The sequence below is a fragment of the Acomys minous genome (genome assembly GCF_964271855.1).
Source record: "Acomys minous genome assembly, chromosome: 10".
Taxonomy (NCBI): domain Eukaryota; kingdom Metazoa; phylum Chordata; class Mammalia; order Rodentia; family Muridae; genus Acomys; species Acomys minous.
The window spans coordinates 120,853,521-120,878,577 of record NC_140491.1 but is presented as its reverse complement, the minus strand read 5'-3'; the positions used below and the strand labels follow the sequence as shown (position 1 = coordinate 120,878,577).

At 35.8% G+C, this 25,057-nt stretch overlaps 1 protein-coding gene across 1 annotated transcript in view; it reads left to right on the top strand.

Annotated features, from left to right (window-relative positions):
- Positions 1 to 15,942: 15,942 nt before the first annotated feature.
- Positions 15,943 to 25,057, top strand: part of LOC311607378 (uncharacterized protein) — a gene marked incomplete at both ends in the record, with an annotated part of 45,592 nt that continues 36,477 nt past the window's right edge. Inside the window, one exon of the mRNA XM_084799029.1 lies at positions 15,943 to 16,889. Within this exon, the coding sequence (XP_084655155.1) occupies positions 15,943 to 16,889 (947 nt within the window). The remainder of the gene's footprint in view (positions 16,890 to 25,057) is intronic.

Genomic DNA, 25,057 nt, shown 5'->3' with positions numbered 1-25,057 from the left:
ACTATATTTTTTTTCAAATAGGCAAATAAGTGCAACTGGATGCATCAATTTAATGTAGATTCTCTGTATAAACATTTTAGGGAAGAGAATGGAGAAATATGTAGAAGTCTTATCTCTAGGGAAGACTGATTTTCTCTCTTGCGGTAGCCTTTTATTACCTATAACTTTAATCTTGATTGGAGTCCTGTGAGGGTTTTTTATTCGCTGTGGTATGCCAATTGGTGTTGCCGTTATTCAGGACATTTAAGCAAGCACACTGTGAAGAAGCAATCTTAAAATAGCTACCCTAGTGCTCTGTCTCTTATAACTCTTTTCCTTTTTTCACTATGATTCTAGAACCTTAGCTGTTTGAGTTGTGTTATAGATGCACACCCTGGAGCAGAGCACCACCCATGTAACAATTTTGTATGGTGCTAAGGTACTTCTTTAATTAGCTAAAAGAAGTACACTTATATGTTAGCATGAACATAAGTATTGAGAATGCAATTACTAGTGTTACTTTTTTTAAAAAGTGGCATTAGTATTTAATTTCTTGAGTTCTTTTTATATTTTGAATATCAGATCTCAGTCAGATGTAGGGTTGGTGAAGATCTTTTCCCAGGCTGTAAGCTATTGTTTTGTTCTGTTGACAGTGTCCTTAGCCTTACAGAAGCTTTTCAATTTCAGCATGTCCCATTTATTAATTGTTGACACTAGAACCTGAGCTATTGGCATTCTATTCAGGAAGTTGTCTCCTGTGCCAATGAGTTCTCTACTCTTGCCCACTTTTTCTTCTAACAGATTTAGTGTGTCTGGTTTTATGTTAATCTTTAAACCATTTGGACTTTAGTTTTCTGCAGGGTGATAAATAAGGGTCTTATTTGACTTTTCTACAAATAGATATCCAGTTAGACCAGCACTATTTGTTGAAGATGCTGTCTTGTTTCTATTGTATAGTTTTGGCTTCTTTGTCAAAATCAAGTGTCCTTAGGTGTGTGGGTTTATTTCTGGGACTTTGATTTGATTCCATTCACCTATCTGTATGTTTCTTTGCTGGTACCATACCATTTTTATTACTCCACAAGGAGACCAATGGAGCCAAGAAATCCAAGTAGAGGAGGGGGTGATGCAGAGATGATGCACCAACCAAGAACCATGCCTGGTGAGGACCTAGACCCTCTGCTCAGATGTAGTTGATAGGCAGCACAGTATCCTTGTGGATCCCATAATATAGGGAGTAGGCACTACTTCTGACATGGTCTCTGACCCCCACATGGTGATCATGTCTCCCTGGTGGGGCAGCCTTGCCAGGGCACTGAGGAAGAAGATACAGGCAGTCCTGATGAGACTTGATAGGCTGAGGTCAGATGTTATGGGAGGAGGGCTCCACCTTTCTGAAAACTAGAGGAGGAGGGGTGGGGGAAGGAGCCAAGGAACGGAGGGTGGGATCCGGAGTGGACAAGAGAGGGCTACAGTTGGGATGTAAATTGAACAAATTATAAAAAATTTTTAAAAGTTGACATTAGTAGTTTCTTCTCTGAGACCCACGATCTCACTAACCATCAATGGTTGGCTAGGTTTCCACTTTAAGGCATGATTTCCATAATGGTGAAAGAACTTACGTCTATCCAGTAGCCAGTGTTATTGCCAAGATATAAATGTAGATACTACATCATTCTTACACTGTTCTGGTCATTGTTGGGGAAATAGGTATCTCAGCTGGGCAGGAGTTTTATATGCGTTTCTCCCTTACAGATTACATAGCAGATTAGGGTATTCTGAAATCTTGTTCTTAGAGAGAAGGCATTTAGATCAGATCCAACTACAATCATCCAAGTCCTAAGTCTTAAGTGTACAGTGTGTTTATATGAATCAGTGACTTATTTCAACCTTTAGAGGAAACAGAAATAGCTTATATTGCCTTGGGAGGCCTCCTAGATTGCCCTGACCAACAACTCAGATGGAGTTTTCTCATGAATGGCATATGTGTGTGTGAGTGTGTGTGTGAGTGTGTATGTGTGTGTATAATTATACATAGATTTATGTAAATACAAAATAAGATTCATTTTCAGTGTTTAGAAATCTTAAGCGCTATTTATTCTTCATCCCTTCTGTTTCTTCTGGATTGATTAGCCTCCTCGCATATATATATATGTGTGTGTGTGTGTGTGTGTGTGTGTGTGTGTGTGTGTGTGTGTGTGCGCGCGCATGTGCGTGTGTGTATTTGTATAAATAAAGTGAATATATTAGAATGGCTTATGCACTGTGGTCCAGATATTTTAACAATGACAGTCTATCTACAGAAAGGCCCATGAACTCAGTAGTTGTTCATTCAGGCATTACAATTTGACAGTTGTTTCAACAGACAACAACAAAGGCCTTGGATAATATAACACCCTTTGTATCTGATGTTATAAGCAAATAAAAATATAAGTCATAATATATACAAATAAATATTTAATATATTTTATATAAAAATAAACCAATGAATCCCAAAGTATCAGAAGGTATTTTACAGCTTTCTAAGGTTGAGTGGAAGTAATAAAGTATAGTGCTCGCTAAAGGTTTCATATAGGTTTCATAAAGGTTTCATATAGATGTAATGAATGCTCTGGAAGTAGAAAGAAGTAAAGATAGAATTTAAACAATGGAAAAATAAAGTTGGTAATTGCTTTCAAAATCTGTAAATTTCATTATTTATGAAATATGTCTCAAAACTGGATCATTGGCAGTTAGTAATAAAACAATAAAGAATTTAAGATTATGATTCAGAATGAAATAAATACTAGAGGAAGAAATTAGAAAAACTACACCCTTCACATTAGCCATAAGCAATATAAAATACTTAGGAGTTACTCTAACTAAGCAAGTGAAGTACTTGTTTGAAAAAAATTTCAAAACTCTAAAGAAAGAGATTGAAGATGACATGAGAAGATGGAAGGATCTTCCTTGCTCATGGATCAGGAGAATTAACATAGTAAAAATGGCCATCCTACCAAAAGCAATCTACAGATTCAATGCAATCCCTATCAAAATACCTACACAATTTTTTAAAGACATTGAAAGTTCAATTCAGAACTTCATATGGAAAAACAAAAAACCCAGAATAGCTAAAACAATCTTGTACAATAAAAGGTGCTCCGGAGGAGTCTCCATACCTGATCTCAAACTGTACTATAAAGCAATAGTAATTAAAACAGCATGGTACTGGCACAGCAACAGGCTGGTTGATCAGTGGAATTGAATCGAAGACCCAGATATGAATCCACACACATATGGTCACTTGATTTTCGACAAAGAAGCCAAATCCATTCAATGGAAAAAAGACAGCATCTTCAACAAATGGTGCTGGTCTAACTGGATGTCTATGTGTAAAAAAATGCAACTGGACCCATATTTGTCACCCTGTACGAAACTCAAATCCAAGTGGATTAAAGACCTCAACATAAAACCAGAGACACTAAGTCACTTAGAAGAAAAAGTGGGGAAGAGCCTGGAACATATTGGCACAGGAGACAACTTCCTGAACAGAACACCAACAGCCCAGACATTAATGTCAACAATTAATAAATGGGACCTCATGAGGCTGAGAAGCTTCTGTAAGGCAGGAGACACTGTGAAGAGAACAAAATGCCAGCCTACAGACTGGGAAAAGATCTTCACCAACCCTACTTCTGACAAAGGTCTAATATCCAAAATATATAAAGAACTCAAGAAATTAAACACCACCAAACCAAATAACCCAATTGAGAAATGGGGCTTGGAACTAAACAGAGAATTCTCCACAGAGGAAAATCAAATGGCTGAGAAACACTTAAAGAAATGCTCAACCTCCTTAATCATCATGAAAATGCAAATCAAAACCACTCTGAGATTCCATCTTACACCCATCAGAATGGTTAAGATAAAAAATTCAAGCGACACCACAGGCTGGCGGGGATGTGGGGAGAGAGGAACACTCCTTCATTGCTGGTGGGATTGCAAACTAGTACAACCACTTTGGAAATCTATCTGGTGCTATCTCAGAAAAATGGGAAAAGGGCTTCCTCAAGACCCAGCTATTCCACTCCTTGGAATATACTCAGAAGATGCTCCAGCACACAACAAGAAAATTTGCTCAACCATGTTCATAGCAGCCTTATTCATAATAGCCAGAACATGGAAACAGCCTAAGTGTCTCTCAATAGAAGAATGGATAAAGAAACTGTGGTACATATACACTATGGAATACTATTCAGCTATTAAAAACAAGGAATTCCCGAAATTTGTGGATAAATGGATTGAGCTAGAAATGATCATAATGAGTGAGTTAACCCAGAAGCAGAAAGACTCAAATGGTATATACTCACTTATATCTGCATATTAGCCCAAGGGGCATGTCCCACGAAAGCCTTCACTTACCAGGAAACTGAGACAGAGGGGAGGACATTCTAGTGGGACTCTAGATGAGAGAAGCATGGGAGAATGGCAAAGTAGAAGGATCCAGAGGGTCCTAGAAGCCTACAAGTAGAACATTATGATAGGCAGATTTGGGCTCAGGGGTCCCGCTCAAACTAAGGCACCAGCCAAGGACAATACAGGCGGTAAACCTTAAACCCCTACCCAGATCTAGACAATGGACAGAACATTCTCCACAGTAGAGTGGAGAGTGGGATATTACTTTATCACATACTCTGGTGCCACACCTTTGACCATGTTCCCTGGAGGGGGAGACCTGGTGGCACTCAGAGGAAGGACAGCAGGTTACCAAGAAGAGACTTGATATCCTATGAACATATACAGGGGGAGGTAATCCCCCTCAGGAACAGTCATAGGGGAGGGGAATAAGGGGAAAAGAGGAGGGAGGGAAGAATGGGAGGACACAAGGGATGGGATAACCATTGAGATGTAACAAGAATAAATTAATAAAGGAAAAAATAAAAACACACACACACACGCACATGAAAACGTATAATAGTATTGTGTTTTCTTTAGTCCTATGGCTTTTGTAGTCTAAGATATTTGGCCACTTTGGCCGTGTCATGTATGGGTTCCATTGTATGAACTTCTCAAAGAGTTTTAGTAAAAATATTCCTTGCAAATCACTGTCATCATGGGACACTCATCTCTTTGAGTGAGTAAAAGAGAGAGAATATAGGATGAAAAATAGAACTAATTTCAACTAAGTAGAAGCCTATGGTTGAGAAAGTCAAGGTAGAGATGGCACAGATTATTACATAGTTTATAATTTTTAAATAAAAATCCAAGTAAGGTGCTTCAGCTATAACTAATGGCTTAAGGGCTTGCTGTACAGGATGAGGATCCAACTTTGGATCACTGGTGCCTACAAAATGAATAAACAAACAAACATAAAGAAAGTATATAAAATGTGTGTGAATACTAAATTGTGATTCTACAAATGAAGAGTGATTTTCCATCTTTTAAATGTTTTATTCTTTGGCATTTCCATGCAGGCTTATAGGAATAGCCTACTTTCAATATTTTATTGTTTTTAATAGCTGAGAAGTATTCCATTGTGTAAATGTACCAGAGAATCTTTATTCATTCTTCAGTTGAGGGACATCTCATTCTCCACAGTTTTGGGGGAATCAGGGACTGCCTCAGACATGAACTCTGGTGCCCCTGAATTGATCATTTTCCCTTGGTGGGGAATCCCTGCAGGCACACAGAGGATTGGCATGCAGGCTATCCAGATGAGACCTGATAGGCTGCTGTCACGTGGTGGCTGAGGAGGTCCCCTTCTGTCAGAGATCTAGGGGAGGGGAATAGGCAGAAGAGGGAGGGAGGATGGGAATGGGAAGATACAAGTGATGGACAACAATTAGTCAGGATGTGATCTGAATAAATTATCATAAAATTTTTAAAAGAAATAATGTACATTGGTCACAGTAGTCACTCATATCTTTCTCTACCCCCATGAACACTGTTTTCCTTCCAACTAAGTCCTTACTACTATCAGGATTTTTTTTTATATGATTCGCCAACTTTAATAAGAGTTTCATGAATGATCATTGGGGAAGTATATTTATCAGAGCATAGGAAACTTTGCAGTGTCTATGTGAGGGGAGAAATGACTCCTCCTCTCCCAGAATACATTAGCTAACCAAAGCTCCTCCTAGTGGAGTAAAGCATCACTCTTTCCAGGAACAAGTGTTGACACTGCATGTAATCACCTTCTATCCAGAAGTCATTATTTCACAATATTTCTTCCCTTCTTGTGAGTCAAACATTTTTATGTGATATTTCCTAATACTTGGGTCCCAGTTTAGGGCTGTGCACTCAATGGCTTTATATTCTCATGTATTTGTACTGAGATGATTCTGTTTAACAATCATGACAACTGCAAACAGAGCTGTTCCAACCAAGGCTGAAAGTAACAAAAAACTACCCATATGAATGTAAATATTCAGTGGGGAAGATTTTTTATTTTAGCTGAGCTTCACATTCTTTTATGTGTCTCCATCCAGCCTTAAGCAACATGTTTTTTATTATCTTTTTCTCCCTCTTTTATTGAAAATCGATTCTCTTCTCACACAGTATGTCCTGATTACAGCTTCTCATTCTTCTCTTCTCCTCGTTCCTCCTTACTTCTTTTCCTAGCCAAGTCCACTCCCTTTTTGTCTTTCATTAGAGAATAATCAGCTTATAATAGATGAAAACAAAACACAATAAATAAAATATTATAAGATAAAAACCAGTACATCAAAGTTGGACAAGGCAAGAAAATAGAGAAAAGGAACCCAAAGGAAAATACAAGAATTAGAGATCTATTCACTCACATACCAGAGATTCCATAAAAGTACTAAATTAAAAGCTATACATACACCCACAAGCTTTGTGGAAACATTGCCCACATATACTGGTTAATATATCTATATAATTTAATGTATACAATATTTATATTTCTGGGTCTCAGTTACCTAATTAAGGATAATATTTTTCTAATTACATCCATTTGCCTGATAATTTCATGATGTCATTTGTTTTTTAACTGCTGAGAAATATCCAGATGTGTAAATGTATATTTTCGTTATCCATTCTTCTGGAGAAGGACATCTAGGTTGTTTCCAATTTCTGGCTATATATATATATATATATAAAGCCCTGGTGTGCATTGGGCAAATGACCTTGTGGGAAGATGAAGTGCTCTTTGGGTATATGCCCAAGAGCAGTAGAGCTGGATCTTGTGGTAATCAATTCTCATCATTCTTAGTGACCAACACACTGATTTCCATAGTGGCTGTTCAAGTTTGTACTCCACCAGCGAAGCATGAGTGTTGTTAGTCCACATCCTTGCCAGCATGAGTGACAGCACTTTTGTTATTGATCTCAGACATCTGATAGGTGTTAAAATGGTGTAAACAGAGTTCTCTGTTTAGGTATGTGCCACAATTTTAATTGAGTTATTGGTTTTGATATCTTGTTCCTGAGTTACTCATATATTTTCAATATTAGCCCCTTATTGGGTCTGTAGTTGATGAAAATCTTTCCAGTTCTGTAGGCTATAACTTTGTCTGAATGACAATGTTCTCTGTCATGCAGAAGCTTCCCAGTCTTATGAGGTCCTATATATTAGCTGTTGATGGTAGTTTCTGTGCTTACGGTGTTCTGTTCATAAAGCCTTTCCAATATTAACAAGTTCAAGGCTATTCTCCACTTTCTCTTCTACTAGCATCAGGGCATTTGGTTTTATGCTGTCTTTGATGGATTTGGAGTTGAAGTTTGCTCATGGTAATTAGTACAGATCTATTTGGATCCTTCTTCATGTAGCCATCCAATTTAAGCAATACTATTTGTTGAAGGTAGGGTTGTATGGAGACTTTAGATTCCTTTTGGAAGTATGGCCATTGTTAACTCTGTTAATCCACCAATCCATGAGCATGGGAGATCTTTCCATCTTCTGATACATTCTTCAATTTCTTTCTCCTATGACTTGAGTTTAAGTATGTGGTCAGTTTCAGAGGAAGTAACACCAGGTGTTGAGACTTAGTTCAATTCTTTCATGTTTAGGTGAAATGTTCTGTGCATATTTGTTAGGTCCATTTCATTTATGATATTTGTTAACTTCATTTCTCAGTTTAACTTTTCTCTGGTTGACTTATCTATTGGTGGGGTATTAATGTCTCCCACCATTAGACCTAGTGTATCAACATGTGATTTAAGCTATGGAAACATTCCTTTTACATATTTGGATATTCTTGTGTTTGAGACATAAATGTGATGAATTGAAATGTCCTCTTGGTGAGATTTTCCTTTGATGAGTATGCAGGATTCTTCTCTATCTCTTTTGATTAGTTATTGTTTGAAGTTTTTAGACATTAAACTGGCTACACCAGGTTTTTCTTATGTCCATTGGCTTGGAATATGTTTTTCAACAATTTACTCTGAGATTATGTCTTTCCTTGATCTAAAAGTATGTTTCTTGGTTGCAGCAGAAGGATTGGTACTCTTTTCACACACATTCTATTAGTTTGTGTCTACTGGGAAAGTGAAAGTGTCTATGCTAAAAGGTATAAATAACCAAATGATTGTCCATTTCTCTTATTTTATTTTTCTGGGGAAAGTTGATGAGTTGGAGTTCTGGTTTTTTGTTGTTGTTGTTGTTGTTGTTGTTGTTGTTTTGTTTTGTTTTGTTTTTGTTTGTTGGTTTGCTGGTCTGGAATTATTTATTCATTTTTTTCTTGGATGTGGTTAACCTCTTTACATTATTTTGTTTACTAACACCTTTGGTAAGCCTGGATATAGCAATCTGGACTTGTGTTTGTCTTCTCATAGAGTATTTAGGCCATCTGTCCAGGTGCTCCTGGCTTTATATTTTGCCACTGAAAAATCAAATGTAATTTTAAAAAGTCTGCTTTATCTGTTACTTGGTGTTTTGCCTGTGCAGCTTTTAATATTCTTTATTTGTATGTTTAATATCTTGATTGCCCAAGGGACTTTATTTTCTGGTCCACTCTATTTGGTGTTTGGTAGGCTTCTTCTTGTGCTTTGATAGAGATCTCCTCATTTAGATAAGGGAACTTTCCTTCTATGAATATGCTGAAAATATTTTCTGTGCCTTTTACCTGTGTCTCTTCTCCTTCCTCTGTTCTTATTATTCTTAGATTCAGACTGGTCATGATGTCCTTAGTTTCCTGGATCTTTTGCACTAGTGGTATTTTTAGAGTTGTTATTTTCTTTAACTGAGGTATCTATTTCTTCTATCAGGTCTTCAGTGGCTGAGATTATGTCTTCCATCTCTTATATTCTATTGGTATAGCTAGATTCTTTGGTTCCAGTTTGAGTTCCTAACATTTTTATGTGCCGATTTCCCTCAGTTTGGGTCTTATTAATTGATTTTATTTCCACTTTCAGATAGTGAGTGACTTTATTCATTTTTCCCACAGTTTAATTATGTTTTCATTGATTTATTTAAGGGATTTATTTGTTTTCTCCTTATGAATCTCTACCATATACATAAAAGTTGTTTTAAGGTCTTTTATTTGCCCTTCAAGCATATTGTGATATTCATTGACTGCTATGATACAGTTTCTGGGGAAACTGACCTATGTCTAGTGGAGACACATTGTCCTGATCATTATTGGTATTGTTTTATGCTGATGTCTAAGCATATTGTATTGGGAAAATTGTCATTCTATGTGCTGATAGGTGTTGGCACTGATAATTCCAGGTAAAATGTTTTCCTGGGTCTTGTAACCTGAGACTGAAGCATGAAGATGCCCTTAAGGACTCAAAGGCCTGGTGAAAGGGCTTCACAAGAAAAATCAGGGTGTCACACTAGAAACTTCATTTTTAGCCCTCTAAATATGGGGGCAAAGATTGAGGAAGGTCATGACAGCAGGTCTACCACTTATGTGGGGATGAGAATAGGGGATTGGGCTTGGAGAAGTGGAGGGGGAGGTAAAGATGTGCAGTTAGCCTATTTACCCCCATGGTCAGAATGGCTTGTGAGTTCCCAGGGAGTGCTTGATGCTGCTGAAGGCAAAGCAAAAAGGAGGGGAAAGGAAGTTAAGAGAATGTCTGTGTCATGCACTGGACATGGCTGCAATAGGGAAGGGAGGTTGCAGCAGATGCTTTGCTGCAGAGCTTGGGATGAGACTAAGGGATTAACTTGGGCAAACAGAGGGAGTGGTAAAAACCTGCAGTTAACCTACCTGCTTCTCTGGCTGGGATGTCCTGTGTGTTAAATGGGAATGCCTGGTAGAATTTGACATAGGGACAAAGCTACAGAGGCTGGGAAAAGGTTTGGTGAGGAAGGTCTGTGGGATCCACCACTGTTAGGTGGGAGGAGGTGGTTATAGGTACTCTGTTGCAGTGTTAGTGTTGAGAGTGGTGGACTGGATTTGGAGCAATGGCAAGAGTATACAAGCCTTTGGTGCTAGCATATCTGTTTTCCTGACTGTAATCTGTCTCTTGACTTTTAATCATCAGGTCTCCATGTAAGGATAACAATATGTGCATTTAATATATAACTATTGTATCTTAATTTTTGTTCTGATAAGCATAAATGGATTTACAGAATGATTGTAATAGTCAATGCTTTTTAAACCAGCAAAGCTGGAGTTGAATAAATATTTTGTATAAAAATTTTCACCTATATATCTTTGGTAAAATAAAGATCCATGTTTTTATATAAATAGCAGGCTACCAAGAAGAGACTTGATATCCTATGAGCATATATAGAGGGAGTAGGTCCTCCTCAGTCACAGTCATAGGGGAGGGGAGTTGGAGGAAAGTGTGAGGAAGCGAGGAATGGGAGGATACAAGGCATGGGATAACTATTAAGATGTAATATGAATGAATTAATAAAAAATAAAAGTAAAAAAAATCATGTCTACTCCTAAATTAGGTACAAGCTTTCATACAATGTAAAACCATATAAATTTAATTAGGTTGATATATTAGAATAAATGTTATCATATATTTATTATTGACTTGCTTTTTCAGATATATCATCTATTCGGGGTTAGCATTTATTAAGTCATGAGATAGCCTAATAATGATTATTGAAAGGTAATTCAATATATTGTTAGTAACAGAGGAGAGATTTCACTTAATTACTTCTACATGTTTTCTGACAACAAGCTATCAGGGTACCTCAGGGTCCATGTCCCTAGTGTCAAGCAGTTACAATTAAATAATCAACAATATAATGAAATAAATATTCAGGTTTCTTTCTTATTCATAACTCCTCTTTGTTCTTTACAAATTGTTTCCAACTGCTAAAATAGTAGCATTTGTATAGTGTATTAGGTTGTATTTTACTGATTAATTGCAATTGTAATTTGGGAGAATTATTAAGAATTTTAATTTTTGAGGTATACTGTATGTGGCTTATTAATTATATAAAAACATTATCAAAAATGGATACAAGGAAGACTTTATTTTGGTAAGTTGCTTTAAAGATGTGTATGTTTTCAATCTTAAAGGATATACGAACAGTCCATACATACCTTTGCTAATGTTAAACCTACGTGAGCTGAGAAAGATCGATACAGTCTTATTTCATTTAATGATAGATATTTGTGTGCTAAACTTGAAGTTTTTTGTTCCTTTCACCACTGTACAGAATTTAAAAATGTTTCCTTGCTGCTTATGTCAATTTGTAGAAGTTTTAAACTTATAGCTACCTGGAAGATTATCCTCCTGTCTTTAATGGATTCAGATGCACATAATAAAACACACAAAACATGTCCACTTAAAATAGCACAATATATAAGGCAGGTTATATTAGATGAAGTAAAATAGTTGTAAATAAAAATGGAACTCTAACAATTGAGATGTAATGAGAATAAATTAATAAAATATTAAAAAAGAAAAATGGAACTGTAGTTAAAAATACTGGAATTGATGCAGACAAAGTAATGTATAAAGGTTGTCAGTAACATAATATAAACCATTTAAATTATTTTTCATAGACAATATAAAACTACCATTAAGAACCACTGTGGTTGCCTTTTAAAATATTTTTCAATTTTTACATTTATTTCATGTTATTTTTCACTTTCTTTTCTCCAAACACTTTCTTTTGTTTTGTTTTGTTTTGTTCTCCTTTATTAATTTATTCTTGTTACATCTCAATGGTTATCCCATCCCTTGTATCCTCCCATTCTTCCCTCCCTCCCATTTTCCCCTTATTCCCCTCCCCTATGACTGTTCCCGAGGGGGATTACCTCCCCCTGTATATGTTCATAGGATATCAAGTCTCTTCTTGGTAACCTGCTATCCTTCCTCTGAGTGCCACCAGGTCTCCCCCTCCAGGGAACATGGTCAAAGGTGTGGCACCAGAGTATGTGATAAAGTAATATCCCACTCTCCACTCTACTGTGGAGAGTGTTCTGTCCATTGACTAGATCTGGGTAGGGGTTTAAGGTTTACCGCCTGTATTGTCCTTGGCTGGTGCCTTAGTTTGAGCGGGACCCCTGAGCCCAAATCTGCCTATCATAATGTTCTACTTGTAGGCTTCTAGGACCCTCTGGATCCTTCTACTTTGCCATTCTCCCATGCTTCTCTCATCTAGAGTCCCACTAGAATGTCCTCCCCTCTGTCTCAGTTTCCTGGTAAGTGAAGGCTTTCGTGGGACATGCCCCTTGGGCTAATATGCAGATATAAGTGAGTATATACCATTTGAGTCTTTCTGCTTCTGGGTTAACTCACTCATTATGATCATTTCTAGCTCAATCCATTTATCCACAAATTTCGGGAATTCCTTGTTTTTAATAGCTGAATAGTATTCCATAGTGTATATGTACCACAGTTTCTTTATCCATTCTTCTATTGAGAGACACTTAGGCTGTTTCCATGTTCTGGCTATTATGAATAAGGCTGCTATGAACATGGTTGAGAAAATTTTCTTATTGTGTGCTGGAGCATCTTCTGGGTATATTCCAAGGAGTGGAATAGCTGGGTCTTGAGGAAGTCATATTTTTCAAAATCATGGCCTCTTTTTATATTATTTATGCAGACCTTTTATCCAAGCACTTGGTAAGCAGAGGCAGATGTGAATCTCTACAAGTTTAAAGCTAGCTTGGTCTACATAGTAAATTGAAATCAATTTACTTCTACATAGTGAAACGTTGTTTTTGTTTTAAGCAAGTAAAATACTAATGCAAATGAACAAAGTAATTTGTTTATGTGCTTTTTCCGTTATTCATTGGAGTCTTGCAAAGTATTATAAATTTGTGTATCTTAAAAACTTGTTTAAAATTGAGCAAATTAATATATTTATAAGTAAATAAAATGCAGACTAGTCCATAAGAAAAGAACAAAGGACCCTTAATCACAATGATATGTAGTTGGTAATGGCTGAGAAAGAGTAGAATAACAGAAGACACACTGTGTTTGTTATTTGATTTGTAGGTTGTTGATTGTGGAGTACTGTGCAACAGCTGTGTCAGTAAGCAGGATAATCACTAAGTACTAAATAGTAACTGAAAAGCAATGGAAACTGTTGACACAATAGTGGAATTGAAGAAAGCAACAATATAAACTCCAATGTGAATTTTGACCCTAGATCTAAAACGAGACAAAATATAACTTTACAGGCCTTTGTTGTTTCATTTTTAATTTATTCATTTTTATTTAATTTGCATTGTATGTCTGTGGGTGTCAGATTTTGGAGTTACAGACACTTGTGAGCTGGCATGTGGGTGCTGGGAATTTAACCTGGGACCTCTGGAAGAACAGTCAGTGCTCCCAACCGCTGAGCCATCTCTCCAGCCCCTCTTTGTTTCATTTTTAAATGCTATAATGGCTAACATGGTTTATTCCCTGTAGTCATCTGGTGAGGTTCTTTGTTATCCGCTGTAATCAACTTCAAAGAACATCCCAGTTAGGTACAAAAATTTACCATTGTAGTATTATTTCAGCAATGACTATTTTAGAAGCCTTGATTATACTTTTCTTATTTTTATTATACCTTTTACTGTTCTTGTTTCTAGAAAATGCTACGAAATATTTACCTAGAGCATGGACAGCTAAAGCTTTTCTAATTATTTATTATTATAAAACCGATTCTATAAGACTTATAATTTATGCTATTTTCAGGCCTTGGGTACTTTTTATAATGCTGTCATCATACTTAAACTATTTAAATAATTCCTTAGAAATGTAATGAGGCAACATACTTTCAATAAAGAAATAGGAAATGAAAATGCAGTATGTAAACAAAATGGAAATGTATTTAATTGAAGGAAAAAGTGAAGCTAATTATGCTTTTATCTTTTATTATTGTATTGAGATATCCTCACTATTTGCACATGATGCCTTAAATGCAAGAATTTCCTACATCATAATCCTGAGTGCAGGAGTACAGGTGTCTACACACTTGTCTTGCACCTATCCTAATTCAATATATGCAGATCTGATGGTACTTGAAGAATGATATTTATATATTTCAAGATGTTGATTATCAAGTGTAAGAAAATAAGTTCACAAAAATAAATAGAAAGGAGAATGAAGACGTGAAGGAGATATCAAACGCACAAGAACAAGTGTAAAGCTATCCCTTTAGTTAAAAGGAAGATTAGGCATTGTGTCTTGAAATGCATGAAAATATATGGAAATTCTAATTATTCTGTGAGTTTCAAAATGAAACATAAGACTTTTAGAATACAAACATTATAAATAAAATTAATAATAACAATAAGAAATGGAATATTCCATGGTATAAATGCAAATTTAAAATGAAATATTGTAGTCAATTTTGGGGATTATGTAGTTACAATATTAAAAAAGAGGCATTTAGGTATAAGGAGTTCAATTATTGAGAGAAATAGTGGAACTTTTGCTAATGATGAGAGAATACAGGGATCGTGAAATTGTGAGGAATCCTTTGACTTTAAATCTTGTAGGTCTTGTTTTGAGATTAAAAAAAAAACTGTACTTAGGTCATTTAAGTAGCATGTGTTGTAAGTATTCTGGATCATCTTTCTGCATTCACTATTGTAGACCATATATAGGTATAATGGTTTTATCAAAATTATCTGTAGTGGTAGCTGAATATTAATGGACACTTTTCAAATTTTGTAGTTGTAGGACAGTGGGAGTAATCGAAGTTCATAGATAAGACATTTTTTGTCAATACTTGTGACTCACTGAATCACGTTCACAGAAGTCCAGTAAGACTCCAGTGCCATTGGCAGCATAATGGAATAGAGGATGGTCTACTCTTTAAAACAGTAGTAACTGGCATTAATGAAATTAGTTATTGTTGCAGACAAGACCAAACGTTGTTTCAGTTTTTTCCATACCCAACATAAAAAATTGTAATTATTTTCTAATAATTTTGGGAATGCATACATAAAACAGTCACATTATCTAACCTTGCAAATGACTCATTTTCTCTCACAGCATGCTCTTAAGTGGGCCATATGACTAAAGCATTTTCAATTGTTTCAAGTTAAATATGATGCATTTTTATTAAAAACATATTCTTACACTTTTTAGGCTAAAGTTTTTCTTTTTGTTTCTATAATATAATGTGCTATGAATAGAATGAATGAGTAATGAAAACAGGTAACAAATGTGAAAAATTTAAGACTGTTCCAATATCTTTCCACTTAGTGTCCTACATTTGTCATTTGTAGCCATAAGCTGGGTATTTATATGTCTCTCGTGTCATATAATGGTAATCTGTCATGAAGTACTCTAACAGCAAATCAATGTGTGTATAAGTTACGTATGCATATAAACATTAAATGATTGTTCTCATTGAATGATACTGAGGAGTCATTTTAATTCCAGATGAGGAAAATACAATAGTGGAGAACAAAGGACATTGCCCCAAGTCGCTAATCACTGACTGACCACATAAGAACCTAAAGTGAGGCAGAACATGAATGGAATTTGATTTCTGACATCGTGTTTTATAATGAGCCTCACCTGAGTTTCTGCTGCTCCACTCTCTCAAGTTATGTTCAGTTTCATTTTTAATCCTTTTACCTTTTTATAATCTGAAAGGCAATGGCATATGAAGCGATGAACCAGAGTTCTGTGACCACATTCATCTTGGTGGGCTTCTCAGAGTACCCACAGCTCCAAATACCCCTCTTCCTCCTCTTCTTGACCATCTACTCAGTGACACTGATGGGCAACCTGGGCATACTTGTGGTTATAAGGATCAATACCAAACTTCACACACCTATGTACTTTTTCCTCAGCCATCTTTCATTTTTGGATATATGCTATTCTAGTGTATTTACACCCAAACTGTTGCAGATCTTGGTTATGGAAGACAGAACCATTTCTTTCAAAGGATGCATGACACAATTCTTCTTTATTTGTACATTTGTGATTACAGAAATGTTCATGTTAGCAGTGATGGCCTATGACAGGTTTGTGGCTGTGTGTAATCCCCTGCTTTACACTGTTGTGATGCCTCATAAGTTCTGTGCTCTACTAGTAGCTGGGACTTACACGTTGGGTGGACTGTGTGCTGTGATACTCATATGTACTCTTTTGCAGCTATCCTATTGTGAATATGGCATCATCAATCACTTTGGCTGTGAGTACTCTGCTGTCATCTCTGTGTCCTGCTCTGACTCCTCCATTAGCCAAATGACATGCTTAGTCATTTCTATATTTAGTGAGTCTTCTAGTGTCCTGATCACTTTAGCCTCATATGTGTTCATAGTTGTCACAATCATTAAGATGCCGTCCAAAGGCGGACTACGCAAAGCCTTCTCCACCTGTACTTCCCACCTGACTGCCATCACAATCTTCCATGGGATCATTCTTCTCCTATATTGTGTTCCCAACTCAAGCAGCTCTCGGATTTTTGTCAAAGTGGCCACTGCTCTTTATACAGTCATGATTCCCATGCTGAACCCCCTTATCTACAGCCTTCGGAATAAAGATGTGAAGGAGGCAGTTAGGAGACTTATCAGCTCCAAACTGCACTCTCCCTTGACGTGATTATGTGGTGTGTGTGTGTGTGTGTGTGTGTGTGTGTGTGTGTGTGTGTGTGTATCATGGAGAGACAGAGGGAGACACACGGAGAGACAGAGAGAGACATTTACACGGAGACAAAAGAGACAGAGACATAGGGAGACAGAAAGACTGGAAGGAGAGAGACACTGTGGTATCATTTTCTGAGTACAGATAAACATACATTTTTCTAAATATAGTGCAATTTGACCAAATACATGTAATCAATTACAGGAAAGGAAATGTTTAAAATTTTCTCTACTATGGATGTTAGGATGAAGAACAGCATATGTGTAATACATTACTAACATTATTTTTAATATGCAATTAGCTTTACAAGAATTCTTTATGTACAGATGATACTTATCCATAATAAATCCACACTCTAGTTGTCATAACCCACAATTTGTCTCAGTGCTGTATTGTGAAACCTTTTCTTTTGACTTAATACTGTATTTCATCCTGTAAAGAAATCATGTTTATATTATGAAAAGACAATCTCAAATTTGAAAAGCAGATGATAAGCCCAAACTATAGCCTATATGTCTCATGAATTCTAGATAACAATATAGTATGTTTCAAGCTGATAAATGTTGGGACAAAAGTGATATTTATTAATTGTTTTATTTTCTTGTAGTAGCATTTAAATCAATTGATCAGCAACACAAGACAATATTAGTAAATTGCATCTTAGATTGTGCATTCTCTCCCTGAGTCTCTTACTCTGCAATAAATCATGTATGAATCTACTTCATTGATTGACCAACAAGAAAAACATTATTTCTTTATCCTTTTTAAACCATTTCTTTCAGCAACAGAATTTACATCACTAAAGTAGAGCTCATCTTCATTACCCTTTCTTTAGAGCTGCCATTGTAATCATATTCTCAAGGTTTAACGTTAACCTATTTCTCAGCCTCACTGGTACATATCTATTATCTATTACTTTGTTGAACAGGTTGGCTTTGAGCTCTGAGTGATGCATCCTCCTCTGCCTTCCAAGTGCTGGGATTAAGTTGTGCATTGGCACTGTCTGATTGATTACCAGTATATTAACAGTAGATTATTGATTACTGAGGGCATTCCTCTCATTCTTAGCAATAACCAAAAGATGACAGTTAATGTAAAACATTTTCTATTTAATTCCAAAATACATTTAACATTTTAACACTGTAAGAATCCCCCGCAGGAACAGTCATAGGGGAAGGGAATAAGGGGAAAATGGGAGGGAGGGAAGAATGGGAGGATACAAGGGATGGGATAACCATTGAGATGTAACAAGAATAAATTAATAAAGGAGAAAAAAATAAAAAAAATAATTTTCTCAAAAAAAAAAAAAGAATTAAGGTAATGAAATCTGCTCTATGTGTTATAAGTGTCTTACTTTTGCAAATGACTAAATACTCTGGAATAAGTCGCAAACACAGGATGCTACTGTTGGATACCACATCTTGGGGAGAGAATAACAATGAAAACAAAATAACAAAATACAGTTGTAGAGATAAGTTTTTTTTCAAGTAAATTTAGCTTGTTTCTATTTATTACCATATTGATTAACATTCTGGTTTTTGTTGTTGTTTTGCCTGTGATTCTACTATCAAAGCCATTTAGTGTATTTAGGTCTCCATATACACACCATGACACCTTAATTATATCATTAGAAGAATGAATTTTTTAGACATTAATAATATATAATAATTAATTATGCATATAGTAATTAAGTTTTTCATCAATGAAAAATAGTGAACAGAAGACAATTTTAAAATATAAAGGATAAGTCAAAATTAAATATAAATTCTGTAAACAGCCAAACAGAAATTCTGAAAATATGGTCAAAATTAATTTTACAATAAAAACACTGTGAAAATTATGATCAACACACAGTGTAAGATAAGCAATGAATTTTAGAAAAAAGGAAAAGTGTAAAACAATAATACTGTCAGAAACATAAGAATAAAATTACCTGTTGTAAACTCTAGTCTTAGTTCAAGAGATGATTTATCCAATTACACGAGAAAATTTTATTAACCTAGAGAAAGAAGTTAAGTCATAAATATCATGCTCAAGTTGTACAGCTACCTATTTTATTTATTTTTGAGACAATCATTTATTAAAAGTTCAGTATCTGGGTGGTGATAGCACATACCTTTATTTATTTGTTTTTTAACACAGGTTTTTTAAAAAAAATTATTATTAATTTATTCTTGTTACATCTCAATGGTTATCTCATCCCTTGTAACCTCCCATTCTTCCCTCCCTCCCATTTTCCCCTTACTCCCCTCCCCTATGACTGTGACTGAGGGGGACTTCCTCCCCCTGTATATGCTCATAGGGTATCAAGGCTCTTCTTGGTAACCTGCTATCCTTCCTCTGAGTGCCACCAGGTCTCCCCTTCCGGGGGACATGGCCAAATATGCCTTTAATCCCAGCACTTCACAGACATACAGGAGGGTCTCTGTGAATTAGAGGCCAGCCTGATCTATAAAGCATCCAGAGCTACACAGAAAAATCCTATTTCAAAGAATAAAACAAAACAATACAACACATAACAAAAACAAAAACAAAAAGTCAACAACAACCAAAAATTTAGTAGATTAATCTTTAAGTCACAAATGAAACATACATAATCTTGTCACAGTATTTTTATTAAGAGTTTTTAAATTACAAATATTTGAAAATTGAATTCTGATGAAATGTAGTAATATATTTATTCAAATGTGATACTTAGAAAGGCCTCTGTTTTTTCTGTATCATATTTTACCCCATCATTACCCTGATCCACCTTCAATTTATTTTTTGTATAATTTGTCTTTATTGACATGTAACAGGCTCCAGCCTTTTTTACGGTTGGCATAGATTTTTCACTTTCAGGTTTCTTTAAAAATTGGAGGAGTTTGGGATTCTTGAAATTGTCTGAGTAACTCTAATTTAGAGTAGAAAGTCAGATTTATATATAAAATTTCCATGCTAAACATATTTAGTATGAAACAAATATTTTTAAAGACATTTATTCCAGATTTGGGAACATTGGCATTGACAAATACTGGAGACAAGTATATAGTAAATATATCCTGAGATGGCGAGGTGACTCAATCATTTGTTTCTTTGTTTCTTTTTTAAGGAGAGAAAGATAGAGAACAGAAGGGTGTGGAGTTCAGTAGGTGGGGAGGTGGGAACCATTTGTTTACAATTGGAGGAGTATAAAGGGGTAGGAAGAATATTGTCTGAACACAATTTTTTCAATTAAAAAATAAAATTCCATATATTTTTTAGCTCAACTTATAACTTAAATGTCAAGGAATAGGTATTTCTTGTAGTGTCCAGACTCTGTTGTTGCCAAATTATATTTGTTATGAAATGTATTTTCTTTCAATGTGTCATAAGACGTCTATTGTGCATGTTTCACAAATTCAAGACTCTCCTCCAGCTTTTGCCACTGGTGCCCAAACACTTATTGCTCAGGTACTGTTAATTGAAAACTTAATTGGTACTATTTTATATTTAAATCATATTTTACTCAATTTCACCCTTACAATGACAATATATCAACAAACATATTGATTCTAGCACAACGCAAAGATGTTATTCAGCCACCAGATTTGTATCACTAACCAAAGAGCTTGCATGGGCAGAACCTAGACCACCTACACATATGTAGCAAATGTGATGCTTGGTCATCATGTAGGTGCCTGAACAATAAGAATAGGGCCTGCCTCTGAATCTGCTACCTAATGGTGTGCCACTTTCCCCTCCCTGGGCTGTCTTGTCACTCCCAGGATGGAGATGGTGTGCTTAGTCCTGAAATGACTTGAGATACCAGAGTGGATTGGTACCAATTGGGGCCCTTCTCTAAGAGGAAGGAGAGGGTGGAAAAGGAGGATGGCATAGAGGATAGGGGGAAGGGAGTGGGGGAGGGGATTGCACTGAGTGGAGAGGAGGGAAGGCACAGGGATTGGGATGTAAAGTGATTACATTAATAGATATATAAATGGGGAAATATTAATTTTTATTTGTTTTATTTATATCCTAAAAAGAAACAAACATAAAACAAAAAGGCATTCCAGAGCAAATTATTATGTCAAGAATTGACTAAAGTAATGATGAGTGTCTATCGAACTTTGGAATTCAGAGTTGAATAAGTTGATCTGTTACCCTCTGAAATGCCTAGGTGACCTTCTTTAAAGAACCTTTGGCTGTTTAAAAGAGTAATAGTAGATATTTTGAAATATCAAAATTATTCTATAAGAATATGGGCTCTATTTGCAGGTTATGAGTTAGCTAAAGTCCTGTGGCTTAGCCCCAAATAAAGGAGTATGATGATTGTTAGAGTCACAAGTCAATGGTCATGGAGTAGTGCTCAGTATTGTTACATTGATTTGTTTTTAACTAATGTGAAGACCCATTATCTTTATTAAGTTAGCTTCTTAACGTGTTCTATGAGGGATTATCCTGTTTGGATTATTTGGGAATGGCAGCAGCATTTCCTGGGGTTTTGTAGTACACTTTATGAAAAAGAGAAAGTGATCTAAGCACCTATGCCATAGGTTAGGAGGCTTTGGAATATGGGTAAAATGGAATGAGTATAAACATTGTGAAAACAGAGAATTATTGTTTAACTTTTAGCTGTCAGTAAAACAGTAATATTTATAATATTCTAGCCTAGTTTTATAACTCTCTGTATACACAATACTCTTTTTATGCTGTAATACAGATTTTAATGTTATTTAAAATTAACACCAAAACTTCCATGTGTTTATTGAAGAAGTTGTCATGTATCAACAATTGTATATACTTTATTATAAAAAAAAATTAGGATAATTAAATTCATACTTTAAATAATTTTCACACATTATTTTTCATTATTATTATTACTTTAAATTAAATGCCATAGTTTTTAAACTAAAAATATATCCTGTTTCTTTGTCTTATACATACTTATAACTTTGGTTGCATGTGTACATGTGTGCATGAGTTAAGTATATAGTAACTTGGACAAAAAGTAAAGATTTCTGGGAATTATTACTTTGTTATAATGTCATAATTATTCTATATATCATTGCTAAATATACATCCTGAATGTTTTTGTTCTTTTTTATATATTATTTTATTGATTAAGCTTTTTATTTGACAGTACAATATGGGTATATAAGACATTCTCTTTGCTTTAAATTCTATTCATTGCAAGTTTATTGGATAATGAATGTTTTAAATGCACTAATTCTAGTTTCAGAGAATGGCTCTTACAAATGTTCATATTGGAGAATGAGGAAGGAAATAGAATGGACCATGAGGAGAGAAACAAGAAATATCAGGCAAAAGGAAACAGGCCTAGGAGATGGTGTAAAAAGTTCTGGAGGAAGTAGTCACTGGGGACTACCAGCAGTGGTAAGGTTTGCCCCATGACCTGCACAAGCCAGTGGTAAAGTCGGCCCTGTTACCTCTGTGTGGGATTTCCCAGGCCCAGTAGTTCCAGAGGTGGCATCCATCAGGGACTACTTGCGGCAGCAGCCAACAGGGACCACCAGCAGTGCAGTGAGCCAGTTCCCAGGCCCAACTCTACTTGCAATCACAGAGGCAGCATCTATCAAGGACTACCAGGGGTTACCAAGAATATCTAAGTATACTAATATTAGGGAAAATGGCATGGCTAAAAGGCAGCATACAAATACACCCAACAAAACCCAGGGCAATGTGACACCACCAAAACCCAGCTATCCTACTGCAACAAATTCTCAATACACTAGCACACCTGAAGTGTAGGAAAACAACCTTACCTCTAATCTTATGAAGACTATAGAGGCCTGTGAACAGGAAATAAGTAAATCATTCAAAGAAATCCAGGAAAGTACAATTAAACAGGTGAAGGAAATGAGTAAATCCCTTTAAAAATACAGGAAAATACTAGCAAATAGGAAAATAAATTTAATAAAACTCTTCAAGACAGGAAAGTTGAAATAGAAACAATAAAGAAAACACAAAGTGAGGCCATCCTGGAGATGGAAAACCCAGGAGAGAGAACAGTAACTAGAGACTCAAGCATCAGCAACAGACTATAAGAGATTGAAAATAACAGGGATAGATGATACAATAGAAGAAATTAACACATTGGTCAAAAAAAAGCTAAATGTAAAATGTTTCTAACACAGAATATCCAGGAACTTTGGAACACCATGAAAAGACCAAATGATAGGAATAGAATAAGGAGAAAAGTCCAAGCTCAAAGGATTCGGAAAGAATCTTCAATGAAATCGTAGAATAAAATTCCCCTAACCTAAATAAAGAGATGCCTATAAAGGTAAGAGAACCCTATTGAACACTAAATAGATTGGACTAGAAGAGAAAATTCTCTCTCACCAGATAATTATCAAAACACTAGCTGTAAAGAACCAAAAAAGAATATTAAAAACCACAATGGATATGGGCCAAGTAACATATAAAGGCAAACCCAATAGAACTTTACCAGACTTATAAACAACTTTAGCAGCCAGAAGGGCTTGGGCAGATATTATGCAGACCCTACAAGAACGTGGGGACTCGTGCCAAATTCTGCCATGTCAGAAATCCTGTGCTTAGGCTGTGTGCTGTGACCTTCTAGCTGCTGACCTTTACCTCACCACGAGGTCTTGTGTTCTAGGCTATCCTTGGACTTTTTACCTTTGAAAGAAGTAGAGATCAACTTGGAACCACCCAGAGGATCTAGAAAGTTCTTAGAAGGAACTACTCAGAAGGAACTAGGAAGCCAATTTAGGCTATTGCATTCTTGCCCAGGGGCTAGGGTGACTGAGATAAGAATAGGTCCTATTGACCTTGCCCTATGTATGTTCCTGCTAGTCGGCAATAAAGTGAATCTTGATCAGAAATGTCCTGACTTGATTCGTTATTTCTCGCGTCTCTGTATCCTACTTTCAATCCCCACTCCCTCTTTCAGGTGACCCCTGATTCAATTTTTCCCCATGGGCTAGGACCTGACACAGGAACATATGTGTCCACCCAGACTACTATATCCAGCAAATTTTCCATCACCAGATATTCCATAAGAAAACCAAATTTACATAATGTATTTCCTCTAATCCAGCCCACAGAGGACAGTAGAAGGAAAGTTCCAAAAAACCAAACCAAACCACACCAAACAAAACAAAACAAACAAACAAAACCAAAAGAATATACAAGAAATAAACACTTTCACATCAGCAAAAACAAAAAAAAGGAGGCACACAGGATGGTACTAGCACTAACAATATAAAAATACAGGAATCAACAACCATTAGTTATTAATATCTTTCAATATCAATGGACACAATTCCCTAATTAAAAATAAAACAGGATCCACTACTCTTCTGCATACAGGAAACACACCTCAGTCACCAAGATAGACATTACCTAAGAGTATAGGGCTGGAAAAAGGGTTTCCAAGCAATCACACCCAAGAAATAAGCAGAAGTAGCTATTTTGATATCTAACAAAATAGACTTTCAACTAAAATTAATCAAAGTAGATGGAGAAGAGCACTTCATACTCATTAAAGGAAAACTCTACCATTATGATCTCTCAATTCTAGACATCAATGCTTCAAATGCAAGGACACTCACAGTCATAAATGAAGCATCTGTCCCCACTCCCTGCTGGGTAGAGCCTCTCTTGGGACATCCATGTTGGGCTAATATCCATTTACAATCAAGTATATGCCGTTCATGGCTTTCTCAGTTTGGGTAATCTCAGGATATTCTTTTCTAGTTCCCCTCATCTGCCTGTGAATTTCATGATTACATTGTTTTTCATAGCTGAGTACTATTCAATTGTGTAAAGACACCACAATTTTTGTATCCATTCTTCAGGTCAGGGGCGTCTAGGTTGTTTCTAGATTCTGGCTATTATGAACAAAGCTTCTATGAACATAACTGAGTAGATGTTCTTGTTGGATGGTTGAGCTAATATCAATGCTTCTCAAACTATTCCACAAAATAAAAGAAGGATCATTGCCAAACTTATTCTATAAAGCTCCAGCCATCTTAATACCTAACCCACAGAAAGATTCAAGCAAGCAAAAAATCTCAGATGCATCTCCCTTATAAACATTGATGCAAAAAATACTCAATAAAATACTTGCAAACCAAATCCAGAGCATATAAAAAAACATCATCTACCACGATTA